We start from the raw sequence: 15,000 nt of genomic DNA, 5'->3' as shown, positions 1-15,000 counted from the left end.
TATTTAAAATTGTTTGTTTGGCGTTTTGAGGCAACAAGGATAATAAAGATATGTTTAAAATAGCATTTTAGCAAGTGTTTGACAATTTTAACGAAGGATTTCTAACCTCTATTCCATGTATTCCTATTCCGGAACACAGTCAATCGAACGCACCCTAAAATTCCTTTCTATTTCTCCGATTTTCCATTGTGTATTATTGCGTTTTGCAGTTAACCCTGGAGCTGACAACGATGCCTACAAAGTCTACATCACTTATGACATTATGTGTGGAACAGCATCTATTATTAACCTGGTCATGATCAGCTTGGAGCGTTGTCTATCAGTTACGGAACCAGCGATTCATCGCAACTTATCGCGCACAACCATTACCGTAACCATTGTGTGCGCGTGGATATACGCACTTTTGGTCGCATGCGTTAATCTTGTGAACGGATCCTATCGTAAGTGGTACCCCCCATTTGTCAGCACTGTGAGCTTTTTTCTTCCGTTGTTTGTCATACTTATTGCGTACTCGTTGATTTATAAAGTGGCTCGGACAAGAGAGCGCGCGAGACGTTCGCGATCACTCGCGCGGGAAATACGTATTGCCGTAACTTTAGCGGTGGTCATTGGTGCATTTGTTATCGCGTGGCTTCCTTTCTTTACAATGCTTCTAATATCTACTTACTGCAGGACGTGTCAAGTGAACTACGACATTATTATACCTTTTACCAAATGGATGCACTATAGTGGGTCTATGGTAAACCCAGTCATATACACGCATCGGAATAAAGACTTCAGGCGCGCATTCGCTCGCATCCTATTTTCTTGCGGAAAAAGACAAATGATTAACTTGTCTCAGCCCGCAAAGAACTCTCAAAACTTTGTTTCCGCAAGAGACACATCTGCCTCTATTGAGGGCGGCAATAACAACGAAAATCAATTGCGAACTCGATCAAGCAGCTATGTTTTTGCACAGGGCACAAAAAAGGCTGTTCTCAAGGGTTCGAATGTCAACAACGAAACAAGGGCTTGAGGAGGAATGGGTCTGCCAGTTTAACAAGTGCCCTTAGCTTACGGCAAGCTTATTAAGCGACCCCAGCAGAGATCCACAAGAAAGTGCTCCTTGCAGGGTACTGTTTCATAGCCTTGCGGGAGGCTGTAACTCACCTTCTCCCCTGAAGCTATGATAGATGGCCAAGGTTGTATTCCTTTCACAATAGAGGTCCAGAGGCTACGTGTGTATGGCTATGGCATACCGGGAGGGAGGGCAAGATGTTGCAAGAAAAACGACATCATTATTGACCTTGCGCTTTATTTGTTCTTGTTGCGCACGGTAAAGAAGGTTGCGAAAGCACCTTCGTTCCCAGGCGATACGCTTCATGCGCGCAATGATGGGTCACGTAATAAGCGATTGAACACGGGAAAGCGCCAAAGAATGAGACCGACGCAAATTGGTCTTTTCCCCGTCTGAGAAAGGTAAAATATTAAATGTGTTCGCAAGGACGCTATACAAAGATAACATTGCTGTAATGCTGATGCTAGTGAATGAACAAAAGCTGTGGCGGTGATGAAAAAAGTTCAAAACGAACTTCAGCTTCAATACGACTGCGTGAATTTGCCAAAACCCTTTATTCTCGGTGCTGACCGACGTAACAACAACAACAACAACAACAACAACAATATTTATTACAATATTTAACCTCTGTCGTTAGAGGCAAAACTGGTTTCACACTTGCGAACGTTTTCACTTGAAGTGTTTAGTTATGTCGGTGTCCTAACGAAACCAAAATATCTAGATCCGGTTACCCGAGTTAAAGTGGTACTCAAGTAATTGGTCAAACCCCTCTTAGCTGGATCATGCCAGGCGTATCAGAGAAACTGTTAGTTTCTTCAGTGAATCAATGAAAGTAAAATTGAATGGTTACTAAGAGATGTGTCGTGATTTTTTTTATCCTGGTAGCATTTGAAGTTCAGGGTTTCACAATAACGATCGCGCTGGGTGAAGTTTCTTCAAATCACTTCCAAATTTGGAGCAATAGACCGTCCATATCTTCACTTGTTTTAAAATCACAAAGGGGCGGGAAAAAAATCAGACAGTCTAGCTCGTTTTCTTGCTTGTGGGCAATGACGTTCTCACATGCGCATTCCCGAATGATTTTCGCCCGACAAAAAAAGAAGACGTTTTCCGGCAATTTGTATTCAACAAGGCCAACAGCGCCCAATCAGTTGATCACGTGAGTCAAATATTATCAAAATTTAAAAATCTTCAACACACAACATCATACATACACATACTATATCAATATAATTTTACAATTAATCAAGTACGAGAAAAAAACTTTCTACTACATTAATGTGAAGAACAATAACCAAACTACCACGTCAACCCAAAGGAAGGGAGAGTTTTTTCAAGGTTCAAACAGTCATATCCTACTTCAAACTTTAACCTAACAACTAAATATTGCAGTGCGTTACCAAGTTACGAACACGGAGAAGCACTGCTTTCAGTGTTTCATTATTAAATAGCAAAACGTAACTGAGGGAGAACATTTCCCTACATTGAAAATCTGCTCAACAGGCTATTTTTGGCAAAATATAAATTCCACAATTCTTGTGTTATATTCAGTTACAATAACATTTATTTATCTCAAATACGTGGACAATCACTTTCCCTTTAACATCGCGAGATGCTGTTTATGAACTAACAGGTAGATTCAATATAAAGACCATTAGAATTAATTCCTGGGCCATTAGACACGGAGGAACGATCTTGAAGACCATCCATACCCCTTGTTTCTTGCCGCTCCATCAATGTAGTTTGTACTGCTCGCTTGTATAGTGCTTTGGGTATTTTGAGGTACATGATATCTGTGATGGCACGCACAGTGTAGTCAGGTATGTACTGAAGTCCTCCTTTAAGGTTGACGTTGGAGTTACTCAGAGACAGAACCAATGCATTTGTGCCAAAGCTTGAAAAGGGGCCCTCCTCAAATGTAAGTGCTTCTTGTCCAATGATTACTTCAACTTTTCCTTGGATGATTAAGATGAAGTAATCAGCTACCATATCTTTCCTGTACAGGTAGCTTTGAAACTTGTTGTCATCTCCATCTTGGAGTTTCAGCTCATGAATAACTTTAGGCTGGCTAATTAACCGTTTAAGGACATTGAGGGAGATTACATCTTCACTGAACACTTCCAAAGCTATGAAAGAAGGAAAAAAAGCTTGTCATGGACGAAATGGCATTTGTGTGTAGTGTACCTACTCAGATTACAATAATGGGAAGCAGCTTAACCCAAAGGACTTGCTTCCAAGTTTGCATGCCATTATTCCAGGTTCGTTTAAACCCTGCACTAAAAAACAGTTGTCATTTGCCTGTCACCATGCTTTGCAAAAGGTCAAGTGTTTTGGTAGAGCTATATGAAATTTTATTATTAACTTTTCAACCTTGGTTAATGCATTTCTCGTGCTCTGATTGGTTCACTCAATTTTGGTTATCAGCTCATATACCTTAGTTTGACCTTCTATGGCAATTGATTGCACTAAGCGTTGCTAAGCTAATTTTTTTTCCGCCCGAAAGCGAAATTTCTTTCTGAACAACGCAAAAGAAACCTTTCTGTGGAAAGTTTGGATCAATTCTGACGTTTAGAAGTATGCAAAAGCCAAAAGATGTTTTTGTGATGAGCCTGCGTCTGTCAGACCACAAGGTATTACACAACATCGCATCTTCATCAAGTTTTCTTTCATTTTGCTCGGATTTTCTCACCTTTTTTGCTCACATTTCGTACTTCCAAACTCTTGGAGTTTAAGGAATTTAATAAAACAATTACACTGTATTCCATTGGCGCCTGTTGGATATGAGACTGATTATAGCCAACTCGGCGCTATGCACCTTGTTGGCTATTTACCATCTCACATCCAACGCGCACTCATGAAATAATTGTTAATTAATCTTTAAACTGGCCCCCACTTACCTGTATGAGCAAAAATTGTCTGGCATTAGACAGACTAAACTTTTTGAAGTGTAACTCTTAGCAGGGGGTGGATTAAAGAGGAGATAATTTTGAGTGGCCTTGGATGTCAACCTTTTCACCCCAGAATGACCCCCAGCAACAAGTATCATCTGGCATTAGACAGACTAAAATTGTATAAGTGTGCTTCTTAGGAGGCAGAGGGTTATTATGCCTTTCAGTAGATCTTTGCAGTGTTTTTGAGCCGTCCTGCTGAGATCTCACTCTCATAAACATAGCTCTTCATTAGTTGTCAATGCATTAAAGTCAGGTCACCATGAGCAGTTTAACATACAAATACAAGAACTCCTCAGGGAAGAAAGTCAGGAAAATTTTCCATGAATATCATTGCCATAGATGCACTTGCACTGTATGCTAATGCACAGTCTTTAAGTCTGTAAAGAAATGCTGCCAGTGGAAAAGAAGTGACTTCACAAATTTGGAAAGGATTAATAATCTTATTGCCATAGCTTTTACCTGTGTTGAGGTATTGCAGAATGGCTAATTGAAGCTGGTGCGACACTTTTGGTTGATCCTCGTCCTCGGTGAATAGTGACAGTTCTCTCATTAGGGTCTTCTTACGACCTGGTATGACTTTGCCAGACTTGTTGTCCACTGATAAGGCAAGGAAAATGGAAACAACAAATTACCAAGACCCCAGAAAAGATCTTTGGGAAAACATTAAAATTATTTTTTTATCTGTAATTTATGACATCAGTTACACAAACCAACACATTTGCACAAAATAATAATATTGGTTTCTTTATAATGTAAACATGTGGATTATAGATATGTTATGTATAGAATAAGTGGAATTCACTCAACATTTCATCAAAGTGATTGCGAATTTACAAACATAAATCCTTTATTGCTAACTCTACATGCACAATCACCTTTGCGAGCTGAGTTTACAGCTTTGCAAGTAGAGTCTGCGCCAAAACAGAGGAAGTAGGTCTTTCATTATTAAGCGTATTATTCTTAGCAGTGTAATATTATTAAAAGGCTCACTGAGATATACATGTACATGGATTCACCAAATCTTGCTTTCAGTGTAATATTAAAACAAGGAAATGTAAAGCAATATTAACACAACAGTAGTAATTGTGCAAGCTAAGCTTACTCATCTAGTTTCAAAAGTAGGTTTTGCAGTCCATTTGAAGTTTTTTAGATCTGGAGGCTAACTACATGAACAATGAATTTTGCCTTTTACTTTTAAAGTTTTACCAAAGTAGCCTTCCAAGTTGACGCCCACTACATTGACAAGGTGCTACATCAAATGTAGATGTTCAAATACCCCCTGCATACTTACAATAAATGTCTGTTTCATCTACTATCTCAGATTGAATAATTTCCTCTAAGATGTCTTCCAAGGTCACAATACCAATGGCTTCATAGAAAGGATCTCCACTTCCCTCATTGTTGACACACTGAACCACTGCTAAATGTGAATGACCCTTTTTGAACTCTTCTAGCATTGCATCTAGATGAACATCATTAAAAACTTTCTGAACTTGGTGGTTATAAAACTTTATAACTGTTCGCAATGGTGTGCAGTCGTCGGAGTCAATAAAAGCCAAATCCTTAACAAGCAATAGCGCCACTATATTATGCCTCTCGCCGTCGTACACTGGGATGCGACTGTGTCCTGATTGCATAATACTTGCAATAGTTCTAAAATCAAGAACTGCCGACAAGTCCAGGAGATAACAGTCTTCTAGCTTGGTCATAACCTCTTCCACGGTTTTACTCTTGTAATTTAGAACTCCCGATATAATGTTCATCTCATCGCCTTCCAAATCGTTAAACTCAGCTTGGACTTTAAGCATTTCTTGCAGCTGTTTTCTGTTATACACTGTACCTATCTCGTTACCCAATATGCAGTTTAAGATTGCACTTATCGGGAAAGAAACAGGAAAAGTAATTAACATAAAAAAGCGTGTAATCCAGATGGTTCGTGCACCCACTGCCAGCCCGTGTCTTGAGCAAATGCTTTGGGGAATTATTTCACCAAAGATGACAATCCCTGCAGTTGAACCAAGCACAGCAGCAATACCATCGCCTATGATACCGTCTAAAAGAACCGTAAACGAAGTGTTTACCAAAACATTACCGAGAAGCAAGGTGCACAGAAGATAATTACCGTGTTTACGTATGGGTTGGATAGCTTTAGCGTAGCTCTGTTCGTTGGCATTGCCACAGTTCATCACAATTTTGAGTTCGGTCGGATCAAGTGCCATTAAGCCAAGATTAAGACCAGAGAACAGACCTGAAAGGCACACGAGAATCACAATGAAAACAATCTCTAGCCATTGAGGAAAGGTCTTCGTGGTTGTCTTAACCTGGAGACCTTTATCGTCTCCTTGGTGAAACCAGTTGCTTCCGTTACTCGGCTGCAAACAAATGAAAAATGGTCCACCAAATGGTAAGATAACTTCAGCTTCTCCTCTAAGCTTCCGCAAGCCATTTTCATTGAACGTAAAAGGTTTAGTGCGATCACTATCACAAGTTGAGTTAAACTTTCCAGCGGTGGAAGTGAATGCTATTCGAGTTTTCTGCGAAAGCCTTTCTCCGTAGAACCTCAACAAAACCGACGTTTCAGCTGTTATCTCCACAATTCCGTTCTCGATTTTGCTAGAACCATCTACGGGACTTACTCCTACCAAGCGCACCTCACATTTCACAAAATTGAAGAAACTTAAGGATGACAAAAGACATATGGTGATCATGTAAATTCGTACACTTCCAGCAAAGATGGCGGCCATCCGAGACTGAGAATCTCGTGGTCAACATCACATTCTTGTCAAATGCTTTTCTGACCAAATATGGCGTTATTGCATTAGAATTTGTTTAAATAACTAAAATTCGAAATGTGCGATAACGTGATGGTCCGTTAGCTCAGTCGGCAGAGCGCGGTGCTGATAACGCCGAGGTCGAGAGTTCGAGCCTCTCACGGACCAAGCTCAAATTTTTCTTCACCTTAGGTTTAACTCAAATGCTTATTTTATTTGTATTTTCAGAGCTGTAATTGAATAGAGGAGGACTAATATTGAGGTTAACACCTCGAATACGTGTGGCTCAGTTGGTTGAACACAGGGCCTAGCCTGTTCCAGGCTCCCAGATAGTCGAGAAAAAACGAATACAACTGGGAAAAGCGAATGGAGGCTTGGGTACCCCGCCTCGTCTCGACCCAAGCCCCCACTCATTTTTCGCACGCATTTTTTTTCTCTTTCCCTACCATCTGGGAGCCTGTAACAGGCTAAGGGCTGCCAAGCGGAGGAAGTTAGTTCAACTATTTAAAGGCCGTACAAACACTCAGGGTCTAAAAAGTGGTGCCTCACCCGAAAATGGTTACACATTCAAGTCTTCTCGGATGAGGACTATAAACCGTAGGCCCCGTGTTACAAATACCTTCCATGTTTATTAGTTCCATATGGGACGTTAAAAACTGAACCCACACCCACACAGATCGAGAAGAGCAGGGGATGAAGTTCCCGGTGTTGTGGCTGTCCTTTGTGAGTGTTTGGGTGGGTGGATACAGCAGGTCCAAAGACTTTAACCTGCTCAAACAGATAAATATCAAACAACAACAAGACTGTGCAGAGACGAGCAGCACGTTTTGTTAAAAGTGAATATACCAGCACTCCTGGGAATGGCACGAAAATCCTGAATGATTTGAAATGGCCAACATAACAAATTCTTTAGAATTTTTGTCTCAAAACGAGGTTAGTTGGGCTCTTTTGAATATGAATAAAAGAATAATTTAAAGGCAGCCATTTTTGCATAGGGTCTATAGAGTCCTCGTAGCCGTCGTCGTCCTCGTCCTCGTTTCGTAAGCTCCCTACTTAAGTGCGATCCTCAGTTTTGCCAGCGCCATGGCAGCGCCGCGGATCGAGACGCTGGCCTAAAGGATCGAGCCTCTGCGAACGAGATTGCGTCCATATGTGTTGTGTCTTAGACTGCGAACAGCAGACGCATTTCCGGTCGTCGCTTCTCTCCCTCCTTTTTCGGAGGGAGAGAAGCGACGACCGGAAATGCGTGCTGTTTTCGGAGGGAGAGAAGCGACGACCGGAAATGCGTCTGCTGTTCCCAGGCTAGTTGTGTCTCGGATGTACTGTATACCTTCTGTATTGAATTAAACAGTTCCTGGTTGCTACAGCCAACAACGGCCCAAGGCATGGCCAAAAGTGACAGTCAGATTACAGTGAGCAAGAATTTGGGTAATTGAAAAATGCCCATTCTTGGACATTGATTTTTACGTTATGTCGTTCTTTCTCAAAACTATTTATTCTTGGAGAGATGCGGGGGTCGGGGGGAGGGGGGGGGGGGGAGGAGAGGGCATACATGACCTCTCAGATTCAGGGAGGCACAAATTTATATATATAGATAAAAGACGGGCAAACACAATATGGGCAACAACAACAACAACAACAAACATTTTGCATTTTCCCAAGCAACACTCTCTCATACAAATTCAAGTCTTCGCCTGTCTTTATAATTGCTTCGATTTGCAGTTTACCATCCGTACTAATATTATAAGGGCCCGTACGCACTAGGCTGAGAAAATTTGTTTCGCTCAACCAAACATCTCAACAAAAATTGTCCCCGCCAAATTTTCAATTTGGTAATCGTGGCCGCACTTAAAAACTTTTTTTTTAGATCATGCCGTGAAAATCGTAAAATGTGTATAGTTTTCACGCCTGACAAAAATTTGTCCTGCTCTGAGGCAGGACGACGGCGTCTTTGAAGTTTGGTAAGCCTTGACAAAATTTGGTAGATCTAAAATTGTCTCAGCGAACTGGTGACAGATTTTTTCGCAAAATAAGCAAAAATTTGCCCAGTGCGTCCGGGCCCTAATAAAAAGTCACTTGGGGGCTACGGTTGGGAGGAATGTTTGGGCGTCACATTCCAAAGAAGCCAAGTTTAACTAGTCACGTGACCAAAATATCGCTATTTTGACTGCTGTGAGCTCTTGGCAAGTTTATTTCCTCGAGGTTCTCTTGTCCTGTTGGCATTTGAAAACCAATTTCTGAAAGGATGAGTCGAGGAACGACAACAGCAAGTGGGGACATCACATTGGAAAAACATAAAATGAAATGGGATCCCAAAACCTTGGAAATTCGAACACATTCGGTAGAAAAGACATTGGAACCTCTTGTTCACCAAGTAAGCTGCTTAATTCTGTATGCCTAGTAATTTAATCTACAGCTTGAAAAACAGGATCTCGAGACGATCTTCTTGCATCCAGGGGGAAGTTTATTCTTTAATTTTTGTTGTTTTAACAAACCGAGCGGACATAGCACAGTGCGTGATCAGTAAGCTGCAGTATAAACCCCTGTCATCGCTCCACTCCTTAGTTTGAAAAACGCATAAATTATTGCTGTGAACAGCAGCCAAAATCAATTCTGGCCGATGCTTTAGGAAAAGTTGAATTTTAACAGTATGCAAACTGAGTCAGCATAACAGAAGTTTGCTTCGATCAAACGATTCGATCAGAAAGCATTCACACTTTCAGTCTCCAAATGAAAGTATAATTATATTCCTTCAGCTTTCACGATTGCAGGTTTAAAACTGTTTTGTTGTGTACGTTATGCCTGAAAGCAGAAATAGTTTCCGAGAAGCAAATATCTTTTTCATTTCCCTGAATTTTACTCTTGTTATCAAAACTTGAACTGTCAACTGGCATCAAAATTAATTGGCATCAAGATTACAGATAACATGATTGGTGAACTGTGAAGTTGCAGCAATTAAAAATTCGTTATTTACCAACGTAATTTAGGGCACTGTTTGTATTCGTTGAGCAACGATTTGCTATTTTGATGGTTTGGTGTTTCAAGTTCATGTTTTTCAGCCTTTGTCATTATACTGTCTTATAATAATAATATTATTGAAGGATGACAGGCACAAATTATTGACCATAATTACAAAGACGATTTAAGAGCTATCTATCCATCTGTGCGTAAAATTAGAAGACCTGTCTTTTACTCAGCATGCCACTATTTGGATTGATTGAATACAAATTTATTGCATAGTAAAAGATGGGAAAATTGAATGATCATAGCTCACCTCGAACAGCGGTGTGCAATGCCATCCCATGGCTTGACGCTATTTCAAGCCTCCAATTTTCCAGGATTCTTTTCAACTTTAGCTAACAAGAAAACCAACTGGTTCATTTAGCTTCTTGCAATGTAGCTTGCCCATTATTACTACTATATAAAAATTGTAATTAATTATAAATCGCAAACCTACTAGACTGTAAAAAAAAGAAAAAAATGTACACCAACAAAAGCATAATGAACATCACAATTAAGGAAACAAATATTATTGCACCAGTTGAGTTATAATAATAATAATAATCTTTATTCTAACTTTCAATATTATTGTTTTGAAAGTTATTCTAAAAAAAAAAGTTTGATTTGGAAAGAAATATTGGATGTCGCTGAACAGATTGATGTTAAATTCATAATCCAGAGCCCCCCAAAAAACTGCACAAGGCATGTGAAGTGAGAAAAATTTATTCTCTTAACTGACACACATGCACATGTAATATACCTCGTTCTTTAATCCACTCTGCGGACCACTGTGCTAGTACATTTTACTCCTTGGAGTTACAAGAGGCCCTGCTAGGGGGGTGGGGGGGGGGGGGAGCCCTTGTTGCTTGTCTGAATTTTAAAAGTTCTTGTGTCAATGCTTTGTCAATGTTTCACGTTGCTGTGACTGTTGCTGTCAGAAATTTAAAGAAAGGATGTTGTCTGTCGTGATTTCACTTTAAGTGCTGTCGCTACGTTTAGGCCATTTTGCTTGTCGGAATTTATCCTGGCAGAGCCTCTTACAATATTCATATTTGTTCATTACTGGGCTGCGGGGGCAGTCCGTTTTACTGCTTTGAGTTATAACATTGATATTCCTATGACTTTGGGACTTCAGACCGCAGTGGCAGTCCATTTTACTGTTCTTCGACTATGGGATTGTGGACTGTGGTGGTAGTCTGTTTTTACTGCTTGGAGTTAAGTCTTATAATATTCATATTCATTGACTATGAGACCCGGGCAACTAGGTTTAATGATAATTTTTCTAGGTGGATGGGCATTCTGTAATTATTGCTCTGACATACCATGTGAAAAAGCCTTAAAGTTGATAAACATAGTAGAATATAGTTTGATTGCTATGAAAATATTAATGATATTGATTCCCATGATTTATAGATCCAGATAAAACAATTATACCCTTACAGTCTGAACAGGACATAAGTCTGACTGTCTGTCTGCATTGATCACAGCAAATGCCACATGTAAAAAAATTAAGTATTCACAGTTTAATCATAAATTGGGGTGTAAAACTCTCCATCAGGCCTAAGCGACATGACTTTAAGAAATCAGACAGATAAGCTGACCACTGTGAGTCATGTTGTAGGTAACAACTCTTGTCAACCAACCAAAGAAAAAAAGTAGCAAGATTGGAAAATCAAAGAATGCTCACAAGCTTGCACAAGATATTGAAGATGCTACGGCACGACTCATCAAAACTGGGGAAGAAATCGCTCAAGAATTCCCAGAAATCAAGGATGAAATGTTATCGGCATGTAAGGATTGCAGAGGTGCAGGTAAAGAGAGTAATATTTAAATTGGATCTATTTTCTTATATTAACCCATCTGAACATGAGGGGTCAGACGACAAATTGACAGCCTGGGACTGCCTTCCCTGATGTTTGTCATTGGATCAAAATCACAGACTAAGCTCCAGTGTATATGTTGCAAGTCATTTTGTTCCTTAGGTTACCAAACTAGGTCATTTTGTTTCAACCTAGGTTACTATGAACTGTCTAAAAAAGGGTTTCCCTTTTTTTGGGGGGATGTAATTAAAAAAAATGGGGCCTGGATTTTTAGGGGGAATAAAAAAGAAAACACCTTTCTCCACCTTTCCCTTGCCTTTCGTTCTTCGTCCACTTACCGTCTCTCCCTCTCCTTCCTCCATACTGTCCTTGCTTACTACCAACGGACTGTGCCGTTTACCTTGAACTTTCACAACATTCCATGCCGCTCCAAGGATTTGAACCCTCGCACCATAGGACATCCGAGATTACTTCTCGTCTGTATTAACCGTTAAGCCATCGAATCAGCAACTGAAGTTGTTAAGCTATTTCCACGCCTTCACGGCAACCACCATTTCGCACATGCGTAAATGATATAAAGTGAGACTTAGAAATATTAATAGTCAGATATTGTACAAAGTTTATTTATGTCGCTATGCAAAAAACACCAGGAACAAGGCATCATTTCTATTCATGATAACAAACCGATTTTCGCCACAAACACAGCGTTCCCACAGTGAAAAAAAGATGGTGGCACGGGCAAATAGAACAACAAAAGATAACCTTTGCAGTTTAATGAAAGAAAAGAACTCTTCTCCAAACCACTGGTGTCATCATCTTGGAGAAACCACTTGTAAAAAACACATAGCCATTCACAGAACAAATTATTGGCAAAAGGCCATATGTTTGAAATGGGTGTTTACCTTAAATACTGCTTATCAGCGCTATTTGCAGGCAGCCAGCAGTCTGCCTTTTGCAGTTATCATACACCAGAAAGGGAAGAAGAAAAAGAAGAAGTTCGAACTTCAGGATTATGTGGCGCTGAAAATTAATAAAATGGAAAAGGAAACACCCCTTCATCCAAATGTGCTATTTGCTCAAATTGAAGAAGTTGAAGGGGACTGTTCCAAAATAATCACAAAATTTGGATTTATCACTACAAGTAGACTCAGCAAAATTGAAAAAAAGAAACAAATATTTTTTATAATTCAAAAGAAATAACACTTACAAGAGCCTACAAAATGGCTTCTAATCAATAGATGATGAAACCCTTTTTCCTGTCTTTTCAAACTTTTGTTTTGACTTGCCTTTGATTATTACAAATTCAAAGTAAGCAAAAGATAGAGAAAATAACTAAGCAAATTAAAAATCAACGAGACATCATGTATGTTTCAGTTCTTTTATTCCTTGGACGATAATTCAATATTGTTGCCCTCAAAAGCTCTGAGAAAGAAAACTAGAATCAGTTAATGCTAACCATTTAAAATCAGTGCCTAGACTTAGCAACCATTGGGGTTTTATAAAATATTCATGAAAATCTGAGCTGTACTAATTTCATTCCCTTTTCTCTAGGACCAATTTACTAACCAATATATTACACATACTTACTAATAATTGGTGTTTTTGTTGATGTTTCCTACTATCAATTTCAACCTAGTTTAAAATAAAATGGCCTAGGTTGAAACAAAATGACCTACCGTAGTTTGGTTGCAATTAACCTAAGGAACAAAATGACCTGCAACATACACTGTACTATACACCGAAATTGTTTGAGACTGGGTTTATAGTTTTTCATCCTGAAAGTTCTGCAAAATTAATGTCCACAAAAGCAGCAGTTTCTCCTCAGTTTTTTTGAGATCATACCAATATCAATAATAATTATTGCTTATTGCTCTTAATTGGTTAGCCAACTAATTAAGTTAATGAAGCAGTTATGTTAACCAAGCCTTAATGATAGATTTTTACTCTGCCTAACACCAGACGATTTTACTCATCAGTTGGGAGCACTTAAGGAGTCAATGGGTTAACGTCATTCAATAAAGAAAGTTTTAAGCCAAAACTTGTCATTTGAGAGGCATTCATTGTTAAAATACAGTATTTCCGTCTGTTGTTACATCTCTTCAAGGATCACCAAATATAATAATCACATGTGACCTCACACGGGAAAACGTACACTAACGCTTGTCTGTTTAACGGCTGAAAGCGTCAGTCAGCCGTTAGTCATCTGTCAGTAACCGTTAGTAATCCGTTAGTAATCGTTACCTTGTAACCGTTAAAAAGCATTGCATTCGTTAGTTGATTTGGCCTTTGGAAGGACCGTAACGGTGATTGGGAACGGCGCACTCAAATACCACTTGTATTAATTTTAAGCTTACTAGTGTCGTCTGATACCCGAAAAAGAAAAAGCGAATTATGCTCAGGAAAACTGAATGCATAATATTTTTTTCAGTGTTTGCCGTGACACCACAAACATTCATTTCACTATGTCCTCTCACTGGCATGTGCTTTAAAAAACAGAACAAAGTCAACATAATCAGAATAAACATAATCAGCGCATCTTACAAATTTGGAAGGAAAATCTTGTCCTTTAATGGAGGGTATTTAACCGTTTGAACGAGCGAATTATGCACAGTAGAACCGAAGATATATTTTCAGTGAATTTTATGCCGCGGGTGAAGGCTTTGGAAAAACAAAGCTTTTCCTTCAAGCAGTGTTTTGATGTCGCTTCTGCAGCATTCGTTTGTCGAACTTACTTAATGTACCGTTAAACACTTGCAGCTATGTGTTAGCACCGCTACTACATGGTGTAAGCCTTGCTCAAAATGAGAGCGCACAAAACGTCCAGAGAGCTGTCTTAAAACTTTTGTTTAGGCCTAATAAGAATACAGAAAGTATCCAAAACATGCATAAAAGCTAACCTTAGGCCTCATTAGGCCTAAACAAAAGTTTTAAGACAGCTCTCGTTTTGTATGAGGCTTACCCCCCGTGCTAGCCATTAGCACAACCTTGCAAACAGTTAGTGGTGCCTTTAAAAGGGTTATCATACCGTCAGGTGCCATTAGCTTCAGTTACCAATCCATTAGTTAGCTGTTAGTTTTGACCGTTTAATGTCAAAACGTTAGTGTACGTTTTCACGTGTGAGGTCACACAGTCTTGTTCTTTGGCTTTTTTTAAAATAATTATTATTAACATTTTTTTTTAAAAAGGTGATTCTATGCGTGCAGCAGCCAAAGAATTTGCTGATGATCCTTGTGCTTCAGCTAAGAGAGCTGCCATGGTCAGAGCAGCTCGAGCTTTGTTATCCTCGGTCACAAGGCTATTATGTGTAGCAGACATGGCTGATGTGTACCGCCTCCTAGCATCACTGAAACTGGTATGTTTCAAGTAATTTTTGAACTAATCACAAGCCTGGACGTAAAATG

General features: G+C 39.5%; 3 protein-coding genes and 1 non-coding gene across 9 annotated transcripts in view; 3 read left to right on the top strand and 1 right to left on the bottom strand.

The window, feature by feature from the left end:
- The window catches only part of LOC138006353 (histamine H2 receptor-like), a 13,074-nt gene extending 11,554 nt beyond the window's left edge, over positions 1-1,520 (top strand). For all 6 annotated transcript variants that reach the window (XM_068852623.1, XM_068852624.1, XM_068852625.1 and 3 more), the window contains one exon: positions 210-1,520. In XM_068852623.1, coding sequence (XP_068708724.1) covers positions 210-1,015 — 806 coding nt within the window. In that variant the 3' untranslated portion in view covers positions 1,016-1,520. The remainder of the gene's footprint in view (positions 1-209) is intronic.
- A 131-nt stretch (positions 1,521-1,651) lies between these two features.
- On the bottom strand, positions 1,652-6,774 carry LOC138006352 (metal transporter CNNM2-like). The gene is made up of 3 exons (XM_068852621.1): positions 5,300-6,774; positions 4,468-4,605; positions 1,652-3,183 (listed from the first exon to the last, which is right to left on the bottom strand). The coding sequence occupies exons 1-3, from the start codon at positions 6,750-6,752 to the stop codon at positions 2,684-2,686; spliced, it is 2,091 nt and encodes a 696-aa protein (XP_068708722.1). The 5' UTR covers positions 6,753-6,774; the 3' UTR covers positions 1,652-2,683.
- Positions 6,775-6,874: 100 nt separating this feature from the next.
- Positions 6,875-6,947, top strand: Trnai-gau (transfer RNA isoleucine (anticodon GAU)). The gene has a single exon. It is a non-coding gene; the product is annotated as a tRNA-Ile (tRNA).
- Positions 6,948-8,934: 1,987 nt separating this feature from the next.
- The window catches only part of LOC138006350 (catenin alpha-2-like), a 28,292-nt gene continuing 22,226 nt past the window's right edge, over positions 8,935-15,000 (top strand). Inside the window, exons 1-3 of the mRNA XM_068852619.1 lie at positions 8,935-9,153; positions 11,401-11,590; positions 14,785-14,951. Of these exons, the coding sequence (XP_068708720.1) occupies positions 9,025-9,153; positions 11,401-11,590; positions 14,785-14,951 (486 nt within the window). The 5' untranslated portion in view covers positions 8,935-9,024. The remainder of the gene's footprint in view (positions 9,154-11,400; positions 11,591-14,784; positions 14,952-15,000) is intronic.

Source organism: Montipora foliosa, chromosome 6 (genome assembly GCF_036669935.1).
Source record: "Montipora foliosa isolate CH-2021 chromosome 6, ASM3666993v2, whole genome shotgun sequence".
Classification (NCBI taxonomy): Eukaryota; Metazoa; Cnidaria; class Anthozoa; order Scleractinia; family Acroporidae; genus Montipora; species Montipora foliosa.
The sequence above is the reverse complement of the archived record's forward strand: the minus strand, read 5'-3'. Positions and strand labels throughout refer to the sequence as shown.

What these genes read in the sequence shown, in the direction of transcription:
- LOC138006352 (XM_068852621.1), bottom strand. Translation starts at nt 6,752, where the DNA reads ATGGCCGCCATCTTTGCTGGAAGTGTACGAATTTACATGATCACCATA. An exon ending in AGATGAAACAGACATTTATT is followed by an intron (nt 4,606 to 5,299) that starts GTAAGTATGCAG and finishes TTGCCTTATCAG; the next exon opens with TGGACAACAAGTCTGGCAAA. An exon ending in TCTGCAATACCTCAACACAG is followed by an intron (nt 3,184 to 4,467) that starts GTAAAAGCTATG and finishes CTTCTTTCATAG; the next exon opens with CTTTGGAAGTGTTCAGTGAA.